We start from the raw sequence: 18,580 nt of genomic DNA on the forward strand, positions 1-18,580 counted from the left end.
CAGCATCCAGCTTCTGAGATGAAAACAACCTAAAAGAACCAGAAGACTTGCATAAAGTTAGAGTCAGATGGGACACTAAAAATAAGGCATTGATGCTAACAATGTAATTATTAAGATTTAATTCTCATAGTATATCAATACACAGAAATTTAATTGTGTTGCTCTTCTTGCATGACCAGTATTTTCATTGGTTTTATTTTTAATGTTGCTTAGAGGGCAGATGTTTTTCCCACTCTCTTAAACTTTGATCTAAATCACTTGTTCTCAGAGATTGAGATATTAACTTAATCTCTCTCTCTCTCTCTCTCTCTCTCTCTCTCTCTCTCTCTCTCTCTTTCTCACTCTCTCTTTCTCTCTGCAGGAATTTCCAGTCTTCTGCTCTATTTGAGGACTTTGTAGAAACTGAAGGAATTAAAACAGAAAGTAGAATTGGATCCTCTGTCTCAGCATGCAAGAAGGTACGTGTGTGTGTGTGTGTGTGTGTGTTAGGGATGTCACGAGAACCGATACTTCGGTACCAAGTCGGTACCAACATTCTTAAAACGTGACGGTACTTGTTTTTCTGCAATAGCGTTAGCACCGTTTGTAACGAAAATATCGAAAGTACCAAGGTTGCGATTCTTCCGGACCTGATGGGGACAGCAAATACGCGCAAGTGTTTTAGTCGGTCCACAAGTGATGAAGAAGTGAACGCCTACAAGCACACGGGAAAAACTACAGAAGATTAGCTTAGCTTAACATGTTTAGCTCCGCCCCAACTCGAGGGGAAAGCTAGTATCAGTTTCCGGTGTGCAACGGATGCTATCGTTCATTTCAAACAAAGCGAGGAAACACCTGGAATTTGGCGAAGCACCTGAAAGACGGTCCCAATATTATGTTTGTTTGAGGCAGCTGGCATTGTGGCCGTGAAACCAGCTAATGTTATGCTCCATGTAATGTTTACGATAGACAGTTATTTGGTAACGACGCTAACGCGTTGCGATGTTATAAACTACCTCCTAATGGGCCACCAGGTATCGCCATTCAGCCCGTGTCCTGTCAGCTAAATGTAGACTAATGTCACTAATAATTATTCAAATGTTCATGCTTTTAATAAATCGTTTTGGCCTGCCACCATATCAGTGAATTTAAACTAATGCTTGCATTCAAAGTATAAGTTGTGTGTGTGTGTGTGTGTGTGCGCGCGCGCGTTTAGAAGTGCACCTCCGGAGACTCATTGTCAGGCAGTGTTTGATAACTAATATCCCTCTCTCTCCCCCCCTCTCCCTCTGTCTCCCCCTCTCTCTTTGCCAGTATCAGCCAGAGGAGGATGTCCTCCAGGAGCGTTTTTTATTTTATTTATTTAATTTTATTTTTATACCACACCGTGGTATCAACTTTGGTATCGAGTATCGTGTACTTTTGATGGTATTGGTACTGACTACTAGATTTTTGGTATCGTGACATCTCTAGTGTGTGTGTGTGTGTGTGTGTGTTTGTGTGTGTGTGTGTGTGTGTATGTGTGTTACCCACATTGAGCTTCAGTGACCCACACTAATTGGATCTGGCCACAGACTAGTGGTCAAAATGTGCACACGTACACACACACACACACACACACACACACACACACACACACACACACACACACACACACACACACCTTTGTACTCTGATCTTTGTGGGTATTTTCATTAACTTATTTTTTACTGTAGCTAAATAACATACCATGCCTTCATCTACTGTACCTCTACCATTGACCATAACCTCAATAACCAAATAGAAATATTTTGGCCATTTTAGGTTCAAATAAAAGCTTATTCCTTATCGGGACCATGTAAATATCTCTTAGATATTTCTTTAATTATTTGGACAATAGAATGCTGCAGGAATGACTTATTTTTGTAGGATAACCCGGAAGTCAAAAAGCCAATAGGATTTTTCCATTGTTAGCCACTGCCTTTTCCAAAATATGTAAAACCTTTTGTAAAAATCACAAATGGGGGTATTGCAGGTGTATTTTATGTTGTAGAATAAAATGTGAAAATATCTTGAGCTTGTGTTAACCACAGACCTTATTTCAGGCATTTAACCAAAAACTCATTCAAAAAACGATGGTACCGGTAGTGCATAAATGCCAAGTAATTTCCTTGTTTTAGGACTCATTCCTGCACCACTCTATTGGTATTCATAAAGAGATAGAAAAAAAATTAATTCCTTTTTTAAAATGGTAAAACACAATAAAAACTTTTTTACAAGTGGAGATAAATATACTGTACACAAATATATTGTACATACAGCATTAAATAGTCCTCAACACTTTCCTTGAGGAGATACAAGGTAATCTGTGTTTGTAGCATAACATTTGAATAAAATAGTAGCCTACTTAGCAACATATTTTACAATCATAATTTAGTGCATAAAAACACACTGAGGGCAGCAGTGCAGTGCAGTGCACCCGATAATTGTGTTGTCTCACAGCCGTCTGATCCTAAGCTGTGGTTATTGTCTGTGGAAATGAAAGCTGAAATTCTGATCTGTCATCTTACATTGATCTTTTAATCTCAAACCCAAATATCTTCAGTATATAACAAAAACAATTGGCCTTGCAGTTCCAATACATGCAGATAGAACTGTATATTTTCTATCCTACAGTCATAATCCCCATGCACATTGATATAATATGGTGATAGAATGTTTTATACAGTCCATAAGCATCATATTGTTCTCAGACTTTATTCTTTATTTGTGTTTAGGTACTGTAATTGGTTATGTAATTCTCTTCTAGTAGTTAGAGGTTAATATTGTTTTTTCTCTTTGCATGAATGGGGGGCATACATGGGGGGCACAACAGAAACAACAAAAATCAGAAGACATTTGTATTTTGACAGAATAAGAAAATAAACAAATAAATAAATAAATAAATAAAGAATCAAGCAGGAACATGAACTAACAATGTAAAAAAAAAAAATCAGGTTTTCCAAAGTCTGAAGTTTGTATTTGAGAATTCTATGTTTGTTTCCTGGGTATGTCATTCAAGCTGCAGATTCACAAATATAAATGAGCTGATCTGTTAACACTGCATTGCTGCTCTCACTAACAGATGCAGCTTAATGGCTAGCTGAAAATTTCTAGTGCAGAACGATGGCCTGCGCTGGTGGGTTTTATTTTTTTTGACAGGCTTAAACACACATACACACACACACACACACACACACACACACACACACACACACACAACCATTGCAAATAAATATGTCGTGGACCCATTTTGTTACATATTTATATCCAGAATTAAAGCACATATACACATTATTTTTCTTGTGCATCTTGTTTGTAAAATGAACAGCTGTTATATTTCTGTTTAATTCTACACGTTATATTACTCTCGTCCTCTAAAGAATATTCAACAGAACAAGACCTGATGGAAAAAAATATGCGTTTTTAAAAATATTGATTGAAATGATTCAATTTAGCTCAGTCTCTCTGCACTCGTTTACCACTTTTTTGCTCCATTCACAGTCAGTGCCTTTGTCTGATTGGTTTGTGCTGAATTAAATTACATTAACTTTGTGAGCATCTCCACATAATTGTAGAGCCCTGTGTAAATACATTATAACACTATGATTTAATTTGAAGTATCTATAGCTGATCTGGTGTTATATGATCAGGGTCAATCCTTACTATCAAGTAATGATGCAAGTGCAGTTTAAGCTGTTATTAAAGAGACATTAAAGGCAGACAATTCCAAATCAAAAGACAAAAACGTAGTCAAAAAGCAAGCGAGGAGACAGGCGATCAGCAAATGGACATAAACAGGGCTTAGATGAGAATCGAGAAATGTGAGGACAAAACAGGATGAACCATGGAACGAGGAACAAGGATCCAAATGCTAGGTAAAGGTCTGGCAATAAATACACAGAAACACACGTCAAAAGTAAACAGTGCCAATGACATGTCGGAAGCATGTGCAGTTGCGCTTCAGGCAGTTCATGTGCAGTGAATACTCCGGCACTCAGCCCAAGGAAGAAATCCAGGACAGAGTGTCCCCCCCCCGACTCCAAGTGCCAAAACACACTCCTACCCTGGTGGAGTATGTGGAGTTGAGGTTGGAGCTGTGGAGATGAGGTCACCATGTTGACCTCCAGCTGGAGCTCTGCAGGGGAGACCTCCTTGTAGGTCTCAGGCTGGAGGTCAACATGGTGACCTCATCTCCACAGCTCCAACCTGAGACCTACAAGGAGGTCTCCCCTGCAGAGCTCCAGCTGGAGGTCAACATGGTGACCTCATCTCCACAGCTCCAACCTGAGACCCACAAGTTGGTCTTCCCTGAGGAGCTCCAGCCAGAGGTCAATGTGACAACCTCATCACCAGAGCCACAGTGTGAGACGGATGAAGTGGTCTATCCAGCCATGATCCTGATAGAGGTCAACGAGGTGACACATTGTGGAGAGTCCCCTGTCGCCTGCCTCAGTTAAAATTCCCCCCCGAGTACCACGACCTCCTTGAGGTGTTCAGCAAGGAGAAGGCCAGTTGTCTCCCCCCTCACAGGTCCTACGACTGTGCCATTGACCTCCTCCCCGGGGCCAGCCTACCTCGGGGCCGTGTTTACCCGCTCTCCCAAGCGGAGCAGCTGGCCATGGAGGAGTACATTCTGGAGGCTCTCCGGCAGGGGTACATCCGACCGTCCACATCCCCTGCGTCTGCCGGGTTCTTCTTTGTGGAGAAGAAAGGAGGGGGCCTTCGACCATGCATTGATTATCGGGCCCTCAACCAAGTGACCGTTAAGTACCGATATCCGCTGCCTCTCGTCCCCTCAGCCTTGGAGCAGTTACGGTCCGCCACCCTCTTCACTAAGCTGGACCTCCGCAGCGCTTATAACTTAATTCGTATTAGGGAGGGGGACGAGTGGAAAACGGCCTTCAGCACCACGTCCGGACATTATGAGTACCTGGTCATGCTGTATGGGCTCGCTAACGCCCCCTCCGTGTTCCAGAACTTGATCAACGACGCTCTGAGGGACATGCTAGGAAAATACGTCATCGCCTACATTGACGACATCCTGATCTATTCGACCTCCCTGGAGGAACATGTCCAGCATGTCCGGCACGTGCTGCAACGCCTCCTGCAGTAACAGCTGTACGTAAAGGCCGAGAAGTGCGAATTCCACCAGCACACAATCGCTTTCCTGGGGTATATCATTAGCCCAAGGGGAGTTGCCATGGACCAGCGTAAGATTCGGGCGGTCATGGAGTGGCCCACTCCGCGAACCGTCAGGGAGTTGCAGCGTTTCCTTGGCTTTGCAAATTTTTACCGAAGATTCATTAGAGACTTCAGTAAAGTAGCGCAACCCCTGACGTCGCTCCTGAGAGGTAAGCCCAGGCGACTGCTGTGGACCCCAGCTGCCCAGGAGGCCCTGGAGAGACTTAAGTGGGCCTTCACCACAGCTCCCATTCTCAGACACCCGGATCCCTCCAGGCCGTTTGTCATGGAGGTTGACGCGTCGGAGGTGGGAGTGGGAGCAATTCTATCGCAAAGGTTTGGCGAGAGTCCCAAGTTACACCCCGTGGCCTTTTTTTCCCGGAAGTTGTCGCCAGCAGAGCGCAACTATGATGTGGGGAACCGTGAACATCTGGCCATCAAGCTGGCCCTTGAAGAGTGGAGACACTGGTTGGAGGGGGCAGTACACCCATTTGTTATCTTCATGGACCATAAAAATTTGGAATATCTACGAACCGCCAAACGGCTCACTCCTCGCCAAGCCCGCTGATCCTTATTCTTCTCCAGGTTCCAGTTCACCCTGTCTTACCGACCTGGGTCAAAGAATACAAAGGCCGATGCCCTGTCTCGCATTTATGCCCCAGAGTGGCCAACGGAGCAAGAGAGCTACATTGTGCCTCCCTCCTGCATAGTGGGTGCCTTGGAGTGGCCCCTAGCACAGAACTTAGCCCGTATTCCCAGCGCAAGAATCCCAGCAGCCTGTCCTCCTGACAAGCAGTTCATGCCCAAGCGGTACCATCTTGAACTCATCACCTGGGCCCACACAACTTTGGCCACGGGCCACCCGGGGGCCCGCCGCACTTACCAACTGCTGGCCGAGAAGTACTGGTGGCCCAACATGCCCAGAGAGGTTCAGCGCATCGTATCCTCGTGTTCCTCTTGCACTCAGTCCAAAGGCCCACGTGCGCTCCCAGCTGGGAAGTTGGTGCCCTTACCCATACCTGAACGTCCGTGGTCCCATCTGGCCCTCGATTTCATAACCGACCTGCCAAAGTCGCAGGGGAACTCCGCGATACTGGTGGTCGTAGATCGGTTCTCGAAGTCCCTTCGCTTAATTCCATTACCAGCCATCCCATCTGCCTTCACCACAGCGGAACTCCTGTTTCAACACGACTTTCGCTACTTTGGCATCCCCGAGGAGATTGTGACTGATAGGGGGCCACAGTTCACATCGCGGGTTTGGGCCAGCTTTATGAGGAAGATGGGGGTCGCCATTAATCTCACGTCTGGTTACCACCCCCAGGCCAATGGACAGGCAGAACGGGCCAACCAGGAAGTCATATGGTTCCTTCGGACTTACTGCTCTACCAACCCAGGGATCTGGAGTCAGTACCTTCCATGGGCGGAATACGCCCAGAACTCGCTACGGCATTCCGCCACCCAGCTCACCCCGTTCCAGTGTGTCTTGGGTTACCAACCGCCATTATTCCCCTGGAACGCGTCCCACATGGACTCGCCAGCAGTGGATGAGTGGTTCCGCTGAAGTGAACAGGTCTGGGAACGTGCCCATCAACAGCTGGTGCAGGCATCCCACATCGCTAAACGAAAGGCCGACCGGCGCCGGATCTCCACAAGAGATCTGAGACCCCTCACGGGCACAAAACTTCAACCGAAGTATATCGGGCCCTTCCGAATACTGAGGCAAATTAATGAAGTCACGTATCGTCTGGACCTTCCGAGACACAGTCGCATCGCCCCGTCTTTCCACGTCTCACTTCTCAAACCGGTGATCTCAGGCCCCTTGGCCACAGCGGTGCCGGGGGATTCCCCACCGGAACCGTTGGAGATAGAAGGCCGCCCAGCCTACCGTGTCCGCGACATTCTAGACTCCAGACGGAGGAGAGGGGGCCTTCAGTATCTGGTAGACTGGGAGGGGTATGGACCAGAGGAACAGTGCTGGGTCCCAGCCCGAGACATTCTGGATGCAGGCCTGCGTAAGGACTTCCACGCGGCTCATCCAGACAAACCGGCCCCCCGGAGGGGGGGGAGGCCTCGGAGAACTTCGGCTCCCGGAGTGAGCCCTTTGGGGGGGGCTCTGTTACGACACGGCGAAATCGGCGCGGCAGCTCACAAAGTGTAGTGCCGCCCAGGGACGTGGCGGAGGCGGACTACACTTCCCAGTCATACCCGCGCTCGAGTTCGCCGGACTTCTGATTACGAACACCTGTACACACCTAAGGTTATATAAGGGCCTCCCTAGCATGAGCCGCTTGCGAAGTAACCGCTCAGCAGCCTCGTCTCTGTTTGATTACCAAGCCGGTTTCATTATAAGTGTTTTTTGTCTGGTGCTCGATTTCACGCTCGTCCCTCACTACGCTTTTGCCTACGTCCCTGATATACAGCTTACCTGCTCGGTCCCGAGTCGATTCTCGTCCTGTGTTCAGTCACACGCCATCTCTCCGCTCGCCTGCGCTTGTCTCCGTCAGCGCCTCGTAACACTCAGAAGCTTTTATTAAAGAGACAGGCAGACAAATCCAAATCGAAAGGCAAAAACGTAGTCAAAAAGCAAGCAAGGAGTCAGGCAAATAGGCACTAACAGGGTTTAGATGAGAATCGAGAAACGCAAGGACAAAACAGGATCAAAACCATGGAACAAGGAACAAAGATCAAAGGCTCAGTAGGGGTCTGCCGATAAACACACAGAAACACGTCAAAAGTAAACAGTGTCAATGACACTGGTTTTGTAGGGTTGCATTGGGTTCTCTTGGTAGTTTGTGTTTGAGGTATATAGTTTTGTTCTTGGCTTTCTATAGAGGTTCTGTTAAGGTTTTATTGCATTGGGTTCTGTATGTTTCTGCTGCTTAAACAGTAATGCATCTGTTCCTGAGCTGTATGTTAGATGTACCTCAGTTACTGTAAGATACACAGTTTGGCCAGATGGTACCCACAGCAAGAGGAAAGCACACACACACACACACACACACACACACACACACACACACACACACACACACCAATCAATACAATCATGCAGACAATTTTCACAACTGTGTCCTCTCACTCCTCTCTCTGTCTCTCTCTTTCTTTCTTATCACACACACACACACACACACACACACACACACACACACACACACACACACACACACAAATACACACATCAGGGAGTCAATGCTAAAGGATGTGCATTTATCCCCTAAATAAGCAGACAGCAAGAGATCAAGCTTGCAAAGTGCATAATGAATCAACTTTAAAGGTCATGAGCGCACACACACAGAGTTTTTTTTTTGCATAATTAGGAGATATCTTGTGTATGTGTTGAGCATGGCTTATAGAGATTAATTTCTTGCAATTAATCTCCAAATACGTTTCATGTATACGTGTGTGTGTGGGTGCGTGCCTGATTGTGTGTCTGATGTACTTCTTGTATGTATGTAAAAGCAACTGTTTATGTATGTTTGTAATGTTGTATATCTGAAAGGTATTCTATATATTAATATTATACAGCCATAACATTAAACCACCTGCCTAATATTGTGTAGGTTCCCCTTGTGCCACCAAAACAGCTCTGACCCGTCGAGGCATGGACTCCACAAGACCTCTGAAGGTCTGCTGTAGTATCTATCACCAAGACATTAGCAGCAGATCCTTTAAGTCCTGTAAGTTGACCGGTTGACCGGTTGTCCTTCCTTGGACCACTTTTGGTAGATACCAAAAATCTAGTAGTCAGTACCAATACCACCAAAAGTACACGATTCTCGATACCAAAGTCGATACCACGGTGTGATAAAAAAAAAAAATTAAATAAATAATAATAATTTTCAATAAAATTAAAAACTCCTGGTGGACATCCTCCTCTGGCTAATACTGGCATAAAGAGAGAGAGAGGGGGGGGGGGGGGTATTTTAGTTATCAAACACTCTCTGACAATGACTAATAAAACAGTGGAGGCTGCAAGCGCTAAGTGTGTGCACGCGTGCACACACACACACACACACACACACACACACACACACACACACACACACCCCTTATAGACCAATAAGATTTATTAACACCATTAACATTTGAATAATTATTAGTGACATTAGGCTACATTTATCTGACAGGACACGGGCTGAATGGCGATGCATGGTGGCCCATTAGGAGGTAGTTTGTAACATTGCAATGTGTTAGTGTCATTAACGAATAACTGGCTATTGCAAACATTACATGGAGCATAACATTAGTTGGTTTCACGGCAACAATGCCAGCTGCCTCAAACAAACATAATATAGGACCCATCTGTCAGGTGCTTCGACAAATTCCAGGTGTTTCCTCGCTTTGTTTGAAATGAACGATAGCATCCTTTGCACACCGGCTTCAAAGCATCAATTATATATTTGTTGTCATTCACCACGAATGCGAAGTATTTCCATATTTGACTCTTACCACCTTTCCCCTCAATGAGTCGCGGCGGAGCTAAACTTGGCGCCATCTTCTGTAGTTTTTCCCGTGTGCTTGTAGGCATTCTTCTTCTTCTTTTCCACTCGTGGGCCGACTGAAACACTTACGTGTATTTGCTGCCCCCTTCAGTTCCGGAAGAATTGCAACCTCGGTACCTTCATTACCAATGATACCTATGCTACTGCAGAAAAACAAGTACTGTCACGTTTTAAGAATGTTGGTACCGACTTGGTACTGAAGTATCGGTTCTCGTGACATACCTAGTAGGTACCAACCACTGCATACCGGGAACACCCTTCAAGACCTGCTGTTTTGGAGATGATCTGACCCAGTCATCTAGTCATCACAATTTGGCCCTTGTCAAAGTCAGTCAGATCCTTACGCTTGCCCATTTTTCCTGCTTCTAACACATCAACTTTGAGAACCGACTGTTCACTTGCTGCCTAATATATCCCACCCCTTGACAGGTAATATTGTAACAAGATAATCAGTTTTATTCACGTCATAGGTCAGTGGTTTTAATGTTATGGCTGATCAGTTTATGTTCATTATATTTGCTATAAGGTGAAAATTAACTGTAATTTCTGTGTCTGTCAGGTTCTGTGCAACAGCGTGTTAGACACATGCGATTATTGGCTAAAGAATGACAAGGCACTCAGCAGAGTCAGTTTCCTTGAGGACCAACATGATGGAGGCTGTACTGTGAGTTACATCACACACACACACCCACATCTATATATGTATCATATGCATCGACGTATACAGTGCCCTCCACTAATATTGCCACCCTTGGTAAATATGAGCGAAGAAGGCTGTGTAAAATTGTTTTTACAATTCTTTTGTTAAAAAAAATTCACAAAAATACTTTCCTCTCATTGATATCAAACAATTGCAAACACAACACAGGTTTATGAAAAAAATATATATCTTTGTTAAATATAGGTATGCCACAATTACTGGCACCCCCATGAATTCCTATGAGAAAAATATATTTGAAGTATATTCCCATTGATATTCAAATTTTTTTTAGCACACCTGGGTGACTAGGAACAGGAAATTCTTCAACCATGACTTCCTGTTTCACAGGGGTATAAATTTGAGATAAAACATAGGCCAAATTCCAATCAGCTGTGTTAGAAATCGCGTACTACCTACTACACAGTGGTAGGTGAAAAGCATTACGCCAGAGGGGTAGTATGTCCGAGATGCCCAGATGGCGTACTGCTTCAGACAAGATTTTGCAGTATACAATTGATGGACACTACGTGAATCAAAAATCCCATTATGCAACGGGACTGGTGCAGACAAGCTCAGAAGAAAAAAAAAATCATGGAAGACATAGAAGGCTCTTTTTAAGTATTAAACCTTGTTAAACGGGATTTGTTTAACAATACCCGAATGAATTGTTAACTTTCTGAAGGTTTAAACAAGACAAGCATTTGAAACCTTTGTGATCTCTACCATGCTTAGCCGGGCAATGAATTTACCTGAGCCTGTTAACACTACCCACATTAAAATACTAATTCAGTTAACTTTCCTGATGTGCGTTTTTGCCATTATTGCGGCTCCTTTAATCTGGTGGTCCCTTTATGATTTGTGTTTATGATGACATCGAAGGTCACATAACAGTGCCAACATGGCGAATGTAGAATGTCTGGGATTGTAGTCATCCTACACACATACTGATTAGTACGTACTGTTTCAACAGTGGTGCAGTAGGTACTGCATCGAATGCAGTACTTACTGTCACAGTACGCAATTTTGGACGCAGCCTTTGTCATTCATAACAATGGGTAACACCAAGGAATATAGCTGTGATGTGCGGCAAAAGGTTGTTGAGCTTCACAAAATGGGAAGCGGCTAGAAGAAAATAGCAAAAGCACTGAAAATGCCCATCAGGGAAATAATAAGTTCCAGTCATCTGGAAATGTTATGAATCAACCTGGAATTGGAAGTGTGTCTATATTGTGTCAACGCACTGTGAACAGGATTGTTCGAGTGGCCAAAAAATAGTCAACTACTTCACTACAAGTTGTTTGGAAAGGTTTCAAGAAAAAAGCCTCTACTCTCATCCAAAAACAAACTCAAGCATCTTCAGTTTGCCAGACACTACTGGAGCTTCAAATGGGATTGGGTTCTATGGTCAGGTGAAACCAAAATAGAGTTTTTTGGCAATAAACCCCAGAGGAGGTTTTGGCGCACACAGAGAGGTAGCCAAATGGAAAAGTACTTCATGCCCACGGTGAAATATGGTGGTGGCTCTTTAATGTTTTGGGGCTGTTTTTCTGCCAGAGGACCTGGACATTTTGTTAGGATACATGGCATCATGGACTCTATCAATTATCAACAGATATTAAATGAAAACCTGATTGCCGCTTAAGAAAGCTTAAAATGGGCCATGGTTGGATGATCCAAAACATACAACAAAATCAATACAAAAATGGTTTACTAACTACAAAATCACGGTCCTGTCATGGCCACCCAAGTCCACTGACTTGAAACCCATAGAAAACTTGTAGGGTGTACTGAAGAAGAGAGTCCAGCAGCTTGGACCTCAAAATTTGAAGGATCTGGAGAGATTCTGTACGGCGGAATGGTCTCAAATCCCTTGCCATATATTCTCTAACCTCATCAGGCATTATAGGAGAAGACTCAGCTGTTATCTTGGCAAAGGGAGGTAGCAAAAAGTATTGACTAAAAGGGTGCCAATAATTGTTGCACACCTATATTTAAGAAAGATATATATGTTTTGTGTTGTGTTTGGAATTGTGTGATATCCATGAGAGCAGAGTATTTTTGTGAATTGTTTTTACAAAAGATCAAAAGGTTAAATAATAAAGACAATTTTTCACAGCCTTCTTTGCTCATATTTACCAAGGGTGCCAATATTAGTGGAGGGCACTGTATACGTCAGCCAAGCCAAATAAAATTTTCCACCAGATTTACAGAAGTTTCGGAAACGCTGTTCCCTTTCAAAGGGAACTTCGACGTTGCATTTAGCATAACAGTATGGGGGCGCCCTTGCACGCGTGACTGGTATCTGAAGCTTGTGTAAAATCATGCCTCTACTTATAGGCCTGCCATGATCAGGTGACATGGCAATTAAGCGCGTCGCATGATATATATATATATATATATATATATATATATATATATATATATATATATATATATATATATATATATATATATATATGGCACCTGTGAATCACGCCGCCAGCCTTATTATCTTCAGCGAGACTGCATGTCTGTTGTTTGTGTGACAAAAACGCTTCATTTCTACTCTATATTTTCTCAAAATCTTAAACTTTTCTATCCCTTTTTTAGAGGAAAAGAAAAGAGAGGGAAGTAAGTAATGAGTGAGAAAGAATTCAGGAAGTGTGTTACGGCTTGCTCCCGTTTCATCACGGGAATAGTGCACACTTTCTGGGTGAAGTGTTTAGGAGTGTAGCATGTGATGTCAGCCTCGAGAGGCTGCGCATGGTAATGCCTACGTTAAGCAGCTCGGCTCGTGAAGCGGAAGCGAGTTGGGTTTCAGAGCCTCGCGGATCTGGGCTGGCCGCTGCCGAGGCAGCTAGCTGTCTCAGGTTCGGGGGATCTCTTATGGATCCGGAAGAGGAGCTGGAGACGAGCAGTGCTCCATCTCTTGCTCTGTCTTCCGGGTTCGGCTCTCTGCTGGATTTTGGAGCTCACGTCGCGACTCCTTCTTCCGCTGTGGAAAGCCAAAAAGAGGGGGGAAAAAAGTGGAGAAAAACACACACAAAAATAATAGTAATAATTCCTCTCTGACTCCGAGGAGCCAGATGGATGTGCTAAAAACTGAGAGCAGCATATAAAGAGCTGTTTGAAGTGATTACTAAGGCTGGTTGAGCCTTTTTCTCCCCAGTGAAAGTAAATCCCTCACACTGCAGAAACTCCCCTTTCTTCCCAAAGTGCATGACAAAATATCAGGCTTCTGGGGGAAAACCATGCATAAGCCATATTTATGACTTCACGATGTTGGATTATTCAGCCATTGTGGGGAATGAACGGCATGGCTATTTAGCTATGCTGAAGGTGGAGGAGGCGCTTGCAAGCTACCTCTCTCCCTTGACGGCAGGTAATTAGGGGGGTCGGCTTTGCATCGCAGACCACCGTATAAGGCCGCTGAGGCATGGGTGGGCAAGAATATGCAGTAGTAGTCTTGTTTGTGGGCCACTGCAGACAATGACAGTGTTGCAGGCCTACCAAGCGGACCTGCTGAGTGAGCTTGACATATCGCGGCATTCAAAAAAGCCAGTTCCCTCCCTGTTGTCTTGAGCTCACCCGGCCATCCACGAGTGGAGCCCGGGCCAGCACTAGTGCAAGGGAGACAAGAAGGCGAGTATGGCAGCCCGCCAACTCCCGCAGACAGCCAGGGGAACCGGGTGGCCACAGTCGCGGTCTGCTACCAGGCCTGATCTGAGAACAGTCATAAAGGCCAAGCAGGCAAAGAAGAGCGGTCCTGAGGGGCCGTGGAGGGACGTATCAGGGGACATGAAGTTGTTAGGGCAGGTAGCCCCCAGTGCTACTGTAGGGCCTCCCCTAGCCAAGGCGGTCCCCAAGTTTTCAGTGTTCTCTGGTCAGCAAGTTGTCACAGGGCAACAAAAATCTGATGCTTTCCCTCCAATGGAATGTAGAATAGTTAACGTCACTAAAAGACCATCGGGCAGCGTGGAAACTACTGCCAAATGTGTCTCCATGGGTTCTGTCTACCGTAGAAAAGGGTTACCGGGTCCAGTTTATAGCTCGACCCCCCCTGGTTCAGAGGTGTGCTCACCACAGTAGTCAGCACAGACCAGAGCCCGACGTTAGCGCAGGAAGTAAGTTCCCTTTTGGACAATGGGGCCATAGAACATGTACCCCGTTCCCTAAGGGTGGGAGGTTTTTACAGCCATTATTTTCTGGTCCACAAAAAGGATGGGAGTATGCGGCCAATTTTAAATCTGTGTCATCTGAACCGTACTCTTCGGACATACAGGTTCAAGATGCTGATGCTCAAACTTATCGTGCCACAGATTAAGTTCGAGGACTGGTTTGTGGCGATAGATCTAAAAGGTGCATATTTCCACATAGAAATATAGCTAGCTTTATCCCCTCGCACCTTCACAAAGTGCATGGATGTCACTCTGGTTCCATTGTGACTCCAGGGCATCTGTGTACCAAACTACCTGGACGACTAGTTAATTCTAGCATGATCCAGGGAACTGGCGGTTCAACATCGAGACGTTGTTCTCACCCACATGAAGAGCTTGGGGCTCAGGTTGAATCTCAGAAAAATATGCTTTCCCAGTGCAGTGGACAACTTTTCTAGGGGCTATAAGGATTCTACTACGATGAGGGCGTGTCTATCCCCAACATGCGTAGGGTCAATCCTATCAACACTGAGCAAGATAAAGCTGTATCTTGGGAGACTAATGGCGTTTATGGGCCTATTGCACAGGAGACCGTTCAGTGGTGGCTAAGAAGTTGGGGGTTTCGTCCAAGGACGAAACCTCTGAGAATAATCAGTGTCACGCGGCGATGCCTACGTGCTATGAGAATTTGAGTGTCCCTGGTTTCTAGCCTTGGGTCACACTCTAGGGGTGTCTCCTTAGCACAAGACGGTAATGAGAGACACCTCCCTCACGGGCTGGAGCGCAGTCTTAGACAGCTGTCTAGCTGACGGTCTCTGGTGTGGCCCTCATCTGAAGCAGGGTGGCTCAATCCACAAGTGGTGGAGTCCATACGGCGAGGTTTGGCCAAGAGGGATGGCATGTGTTCGCCTCCGAGGAGACAACACATGGCCCGCTGTGGTTCGCCCTCACTCCCCCCGCACAATTAGGGCTGGACGCCATGGTGCACATGTGGCCGAGGTCACATCTGTACGCTGTTCCCCCCATCGCTCTGCTCTCACAAGTTCTAGCGAGAGTTCGCCAAGACAGTCTATGTCTGCTGCTAGTAGCACATTATTGGCCAGCTCGAATATGGTTCTGAGAGATAATATCCCTGCGAAATGGCACTCCTTGGGAGATTCCCATCTGCAGGGATCCACTGTAGACCCAGTGAACTGCACAATAGCTACAGTCCTGGAGTTCTTACAATAGCGTTTCTCAGCAAGGTGGGCTCCTTCTAAAATCAGGGTTTACTTGGCCGCCGTTTTGGCCAGCCATGCCCCTGTTGATGGAGCCTCTGTGGGGCAACATCCTCTAACTTCGGGGTTCATGCATGGTGTCAGATGGCTGAGGCCCATCTGCAGGGCACGCATAACTTCCTGGGACCTTCTGTGGTCCTGGAAGGTCTGTCAGGTGCCCCATTTGAACCCTTAGAGTGGATCTACTGTCTCAAGCCGGAGGGCTGATTTATCACCCTCGGCCAGAACTATGGAAACTGTGGGTCTGGCCCCTGAGGGGCACCATCTCATAGATTCTGGTCTCACAACTGAGATTGTAGAGACCATGTTAAATGCTAGAGCACCATCCACAAGGAAATTGTATGGTCTCAAGTGGCAGCTTTTTGTCTTGTGGTGTGAGGAACGTCAGCTAGACCCAGTGAACTGCACGATAGCTACAGTCCTGGAGTTCTTACAAGAGCGTTCCTCAGCAAGGTGGGCTCCTTCTACAATCAGGGTTTACGTGGCCGCCATTTCAGCCAGCCATGCCCCTGTTGATGGAGCCTCTGTGGAGCAACATCCTCTAACTTCAAGGTTCATGCGTGGTGTCAGATGGCTGAGGCCCATCTGCAGGCGGTGCACACCTTCCTGGGACCTTTCTGTGTCTTGGAAGGTCTGTTAGGGGCCCCATTTGAACCCTTAGAGTCAGCCTTTGAGAAGCTTCTGACTCTAAAGGTAGCTCTTCTGCTGGCCCTGACACCTCTCAATCGAGTGGGAGATCTACAAGCTCTCTCTGTTGCCCCTTCGTTTCTTGACTTTGCCCCTGGATTAGCCAAGGCCTTCCTGTATACTAGGCCGGATTATATTCCTAAAGTGCCTACATCTGCTGCCCACCCTGTGGTGTTGCAGGCTTTCTGCCCTCCTCCATTCCTCACACCGGAACAAGAGAGGATGCACCTGCTGTGTCCAGTAAGGGCTCTCTGTACTTACGTCCACTGCTCCGGCCAGTGGCGTAAGTTGGAGCAGCTGCTGGTCTGCTTTGGCAGCAACAATAAAGGTGATGCTGTGTCAAAGCAGCGCATCTCGAATTGGATAGTGGAAGCAATCTCTATGGCTTACGAGGTGTGCGGTCTCGCCGCACCTCTGGGCATAAGAGCTCATTCTACTAGGGCGGTCGCCTCCTCGAAGGCTTTGTCCAAAGGGGTATCCTTGCAGGATGTGTGTGCTGCTGCAGGGTGGTCTACACCACACACATTCATTCGTAATTACAGCCTGGATATTCATTCCACCCCGGGCTCGAGTGTCTTGCAGTGACCCTCGGGCTTGGGTATTTTTGAACAGGCCGTACCCTTGGTATGACAGAGTGGGTATTCCCATTCCCATACTGTTATGCTAATGCAACGTCGAAGTTCCCTTTGAAAGGGAACGTCGTGGTTACGCATGTAACCCTGTTCCCTGAGAAGGGAACGAGACGTTGCATAGCACTGTCATACCAGGGCAGGCCTGTGAATTACGTCTTCGCTTCAGATAATAGAGGCTGGCGGCGTGGTTCACAGGTGCCATATATATATATCATGCGGCGCACTTAATTGCCACGTCACCTGATCATGACAGGCCTATAAGTAGAAGCATGATTTTACACAAGCTTCAGATACTGGTCACGTGCGCAAGGCGTCCCATACTGTTATGCTAAATGCAACGTCTTGTTCCCTTCTCAGGGAACAGGGCTACATGCGTAACCCCGACGTTTTCCTTCGTGCTTGCACTTGTATGTTGGTCAGTGAAAAGCGCATTCCCGACAGGTCAATGGCATTTAAGGACACCCACAATACTTCATTAAAGTGCACAGAGGACTGGAAAGATTAAATGACTATTGTGGTGAATAAAACACAAAAAGGCAGAAGTTATTTTGACTCACTTCTATGGCAGAAAAAAAAATCTAATTTAGCAGTGTAACCGCACCTGAAAAGATGTTTTTACAGGTGATCATGCACATGTCACACAGGCATGTCACAGAGGGAAACTGCTATTTTAAAATTGTTTTAAGTGTCTTGGCCAACATGCTGGAAGTGTTGCCCAGCGATGATGCATATAAGATGGCTTGGCAAACAGAACCAGGATCTTAGCCAGCTTTTATCCTGACGTGCACTAAATGGTCCATCAGTTGTGGCATTTGTTAGCTGTGTGCAGACAGACCCACCCATCCTCTGTTTATATGGAGGCATTTCTTTTATTCTAATTAAATTAATAGTTTAATTTGTCTTAGTTTATGGGTTTGTGTTGGAGCATTTTTTTCATATTCTTTAATTAATTTTTACAAGATTTTATTGATGGTAATCTTATTTGTGAACTAGCATGAGGATGTGTTATTCGATAGAGACTATGAAGCAATTCTTCAGTATACGTTGCTCCATATTAGGGCATCTGGTAAATGCTGTAAATGTAATAAAAGTAAACATTTTAAACGTGGCAGCATAATCCATATATAAAAGTGCAGTAATCTGTACAAATTTGACTAACTCAATGTTTAAAATACTTTGTTCTCATGTGTAAATTTACACACAGCGACAATGTAGTGTTGGTACTGTGTAAAGTTTACATACAGAAAAACAAAAATGATTAAAAAAAAAAGAAAAGAAATTTTGGCCACAAAACCTCATCTACATCACAACTAATGTTCTGCCTGGCCAAACAGCAGGGGAAGAAGAGCCTAGAGCAGGGGTGTCTAATCTTATCCGCAAAGGGCCGGTGTGGGTGCAGGTTTTTTATTCCAATCAAGCAGGAGCCACACCTAATTCCACCTGTTCAATCAGTTGAGCTTGGCTT

At 45.5% G+C, this 18,580-nt stretch overlaps 1 protein-coding gene across 3 annotated transcripts in view; it reads left to right on the plus strand.

Annotated features, from left to right (window-relative positions):
* sphkap (SPHK1 interactor, AKAP domain containing) overlaps positions 1 to 18,580 on the plus strand; it is a 77,573-nt gene that overhangs the window by 7,288 nt on the left and 51,705 nt on the right. For 2 of the 3 annotated variants that reach the window (XM_053678067.1, XM_017465714.3), the window contains exons 2-3: positions 362 to 458; positions 10,243 to 10,347. In XM_053678067.1, coding sequence (XP_053534042.1) covers positions 362 to 458; positions 10,243 to 10,347 — 202 coding nt within the window. The remainder of the gene's footprint in view (positions 1 to 361; positions 459 to 10,242; positions 10,348 to 18,580) is intronic. The other variant, XM_053678066.1, reaches the window with a different exon arrangement.

The sequence above is a fragment of the Ictalurus punctatus genome, chromosome 4, assembly GCF_001660625.3.
Source record: "Ictalurus punctatus breed USDA103 chromosome 4, Coco_2.0, whole genome shotgun sequence".
Taxonomy (NCBI): Eukaryota; Metazoa; Chordata; class Actinopteri; order Siluriformes; family Ictaluridae; genus Ictalurus; species Ictalurus punctatus.